Below are 3600 nucleotides of genomic sequence, written 5' to 3'. Positions count from 1 at the left end.
GATGCGGGAGGACAATAATAGACGACACACAGGCCATGCTAAACAGACTGGTACTGTACCCAGGGCCCAGTTTTTCAATAGTTATCTATGCGGATTTCGCCCATCGGATAGGATTAAATGCATAGAAATAGAATGCGAGCCCACATTCAAGTCAACGATTTGTCTGTTCTATTCATTCTGTTTCTATGCATTAAAAAAACTGGGCCCAGGATATAGAATAGCCTACTCTCCCCAAAACCCTATAATATGGACCTTTTATCCATGACTTAATAAACCTTTGCCACTTATCGAGGAAATGACATAGAAATGAATAACAAGAAGATAATTCCTTTATTATAAAAAACTGTAATAAATAAGAATAAGTTAATTACATTTTTCTAAATATTGTACACACTGTACTTCAGTATTATTTGTACATGTTAAGTCCATCGTCAGTATCTAAAACCATCCATAGAGTCAGTATGATTTTGACGTCATCAGTTAGTGGTGGGATATAATCATCCTGATTTTGAAGTCATCAGTTAGTGGTGGGATGTAATCATCCTGATTTTGACAGTCATCAGTTAGTGGTGGGATGTAATCGTCCTGATTTTGACATCATCAGTTAGTGGTGGGATATAATCATCCTGATTTTGACGTCATCAGTTAGTGGTGGGATGTAATCATCCTGATTTTGGTGGGATATAATCATCCTGATTTTGAAGTCATCAGTTAGTGGTGGGATGTAATCGTCCTGATTTTGAAGTCATCAGTTAGTGGTGGGATGTAATCATCCTGATTTTGAAGTCATCAGTTAGTGGTGGGATATAATTATCAATGGAGAGGTATGGCATGCCTCTTAAATCATCCTATCGACAACACAAAGCATTGGTAGGCCCTTTCATTTCATGTACCTTTAATGGATCCAGGATGGCCTCTACAATATGTATCTTGGTTTTGATCCAAGCCATGTTCTTTTGACTACTATTGACTCTCTTCTTAGTGACACAAGAGGCTGGAGGTCAGACACAGCCACACCTTCGGGCAGAATGCTTCCTCATTGTATGGTACATCAAGTGGTCATCCAGGAAGGACAGGTCATCGTCAAAGGCGACTGGTCGACAGCAAGCATGAGGTGGCGTTTCCGGCAGGAGCCTCTTGTTTTGGGTGAGGTTGTTGAGGATTTTATCGTAGTTCGTTTCCGAGTTCCTGCAAGGTCCGCTGCAGTACCGGAAGATCATTTCCTCGCTGGTTTGATAACCTAAGCCCAGGTCAGTCACATTCAGGTGGATCTGTTTGAGCAGACAGCCTTGTCCTCTGCCCCCTTTCCCTCGCCCTCTCCCTCGTCCGATCCCAGACCTCTCCCTCTGGTCCTTTCCTCTGGTTGCTCCCTTCCCTCCTTTCCTTCTCTCTCGTTTCATTCGTATCCTTGAGCCCGTGCCCAGGTGTAGCGAGCTTTTCAGTCTACTGATGGTGACTTTGATGAAATCCACCACATCCTCAAACTGCTCTGGCTGAAGCTCAACCATGTTATCTGTCAGAGAAAGAAATTAGCAAATGAGTGTCTGCGGTGTATATACTATGCACATCCTGAAAAGACTGGGTACATACCTCATCCGCAGCAGTATAAAACTTCTCACAGAAATTGTATATCATTTATGCACACAAAGTGAGAAGGGGGAATTCCCATGAAACTACAATATTTTGTGTACCAATAGGCTACAAGATATGTTCTTTGAGATTGTTCTACAGATGTGGTCAAATATTGTGGCAATGGAGCAGATTGTTCTGTTTTCTCTTTTCAACACTGTTTGAATGGCTATTTAGAATAATTAGCGAACTGTGCAAGGGCCTCAATATATTTGAGTGCATCTTTACATCTGACAGAGAGTCGTGTGATTTTAGAGTTATTGACTGGTCCTGTCATCTGAATGTTGGTCAGATGATAAGATACGTGCACCTAGCTGATGCCTAGCTCTGGTGCAGGGTGTTAGTGCGGGAACTCAGGACCTTCAATTGGTATTTGTATTTATGTCATTGGGAGTGATCTATTCTAATATTCGTGCGTCTGAAACCAATAACACTATTAAATGTGTAGTGCAAAACCAGTCTGACCAAGAGGCAGGCCTATTGCAGCCAAGTCAGTGATGTGGCCTACTTACGTAGCAAGATTTAATTCCAGAAATGAGAATGTCTGAACTTACATTGTGTTTCTACAGATCGCTCTTCCCTGTCGGCTGTTTCTGGACTTTTGGTTGAAAATATACTGAGCTGCATTGGCGGGAAGTCATGGAGACTCTCTGAAGCGCGTGTTCTTTTTGTGGACTGTCGGTTCCGGAGAGGGCTCGTATGTACGCTGCTCAGCAGCACGAAACAGGTGGTAAAGGTGTCCCATAACTTCATTGTAGAACTTAGTCCAATTGTGGAACCTGTCCTGGGTCAAATAAATTCCCGTTGGAACATAAATACCGAGTAAACATTTTCCCTTGGCGATAAACCTATGGGTGATGGTTATCCTCAATTTATATCAGGTCCATGCCAACTTTTTAAAGATGCTGAATACAAATGAATATGTTTTAGAGTTCAATATCTAAAACCCATTGAAAGATTTAACAATTATGATAATGTAGAATTTCAATCCAATTTCACGATGACAACCTGTCCATGCGCTGCGAAGAGACCGTTTTTCCCTCAATTCCAGATGTCAGTCACTCTACTACTCTACACTTCTACAAATTGTCCAATAATAACTGCTTGGCATAAAAAAATAAAACATCAAAACTGATTAATAAGCAAATGTGCCATGCAACAGTAAAACCGAACGTGCCATGATTGTTCGAGAACTAAGAATGGAATCAACTGGTAGCCTATGCGATGTCCAATGTTATGTCCAAAGAAGAAGAACATGCTTCATCTAGACCATAGTTGTTGTTTAGTACAATTCCATTTCGTTTAAGGCTTTCTCAGGGTAGGTAAACCAGTTAGTGTGAAGTAAACTAGCTTCGAGATTAGTGTTGGTGGTCCTCATTGTTCAGAAATCCGCGCAGCTCCTACTGGTCTTGGTGTCGAGGGAGTCAGCGGGTGGAGCAGATTTATACAGTGGGGTTGGGGAGTGCTGACGTCTCGCAATCCGCCCTCTCTAGTGTGCTGCTCTCGGTCACTATCCAACACGAGAAATGGCCCAACATACTTTATTGAAGTAGATTGCAGTGGTTGTCTTCAAGAGAAATACTGAAAACCGTAGGCAACTGTATTTATGAATCCACTCACAAATGTTGTTAATATGATGTGGTTGCACACATCGGATTAAATAAGAGACTCATAACTCCAGTTAGTTAAAGATGCTTATTACACATTTCCTGGAGATACTATGCTTTTGCACTATAGGCCAATTTTACAGTTGTTTTGAGGTCATGAGCATTTAGGATATCTTTCATTTCCATGTGATTACTGTGCATGGTGTTGCTGCCATGCTATGTTGTTGTCTTGGGTCTCTCTTTATGTAAGTGTTGTGGTGTCTCTCTTGTTGTGATGTGTTTTGTCCAATATTATTATTATCTTTTTTTAAATCGCAGCCTCTGTCCCCGCAGGAGACTTTTTGCCTTTTGGTAGGCTGTCATT

At 41.5% G+C, this 3600-nt stretch overlaps 1 protein-coding gene across 1 annotated transcript; it reads right to left on the bottom strand.

Annotated features, from left to right (window-relative positions):
* Window positions 1-426: 426 nt before the first annotated feature.
* Window positions 427-3025, bottom strand: gdnfb (glial cell derived neurotrophic factor b). The gene is made up of 2 exons (XM_046345448.1): window positions 2184-3025; window positions 427-1513 (listed from the first exon to the last, which is right to left on the bottom strand). The coding sequence occupies exons 1-2, from the start codon at window positions 2380-2382 to the stop codon at window positions 1002-1004; spliced, it is 711 nt and encodes a 236-aa protein (XP_046201404.1). The 5' UTR covers window positions 2383-3025; the 3' UTR covers window positions 427-1001.
* Between the last annotated feature and the right edge of the window lie 575 nt (window positions 3026-3600).

The sequence above is a fragment of the Oncorhynchus gorbuscha genome, linkage group LG04 (genome assembly GCF_021184085.1).
Source record: "Oncorhynchus gorbuscha isolate QuinsamMale2020 ecotype Even-year linkage group LG04, OgorEven_v1.0, whole genome shotgun sequence".
Lineage (NCBI taxonomy): Eukaryota > Metazoa > Chordata > Actinopteri > Salmoniformes > Salmonidae > Oncorhynchus > Oncorhynchus gorbuscha.
This window is presented reverse-complemented; position numbering and strand designations above follow the sequence as displayed.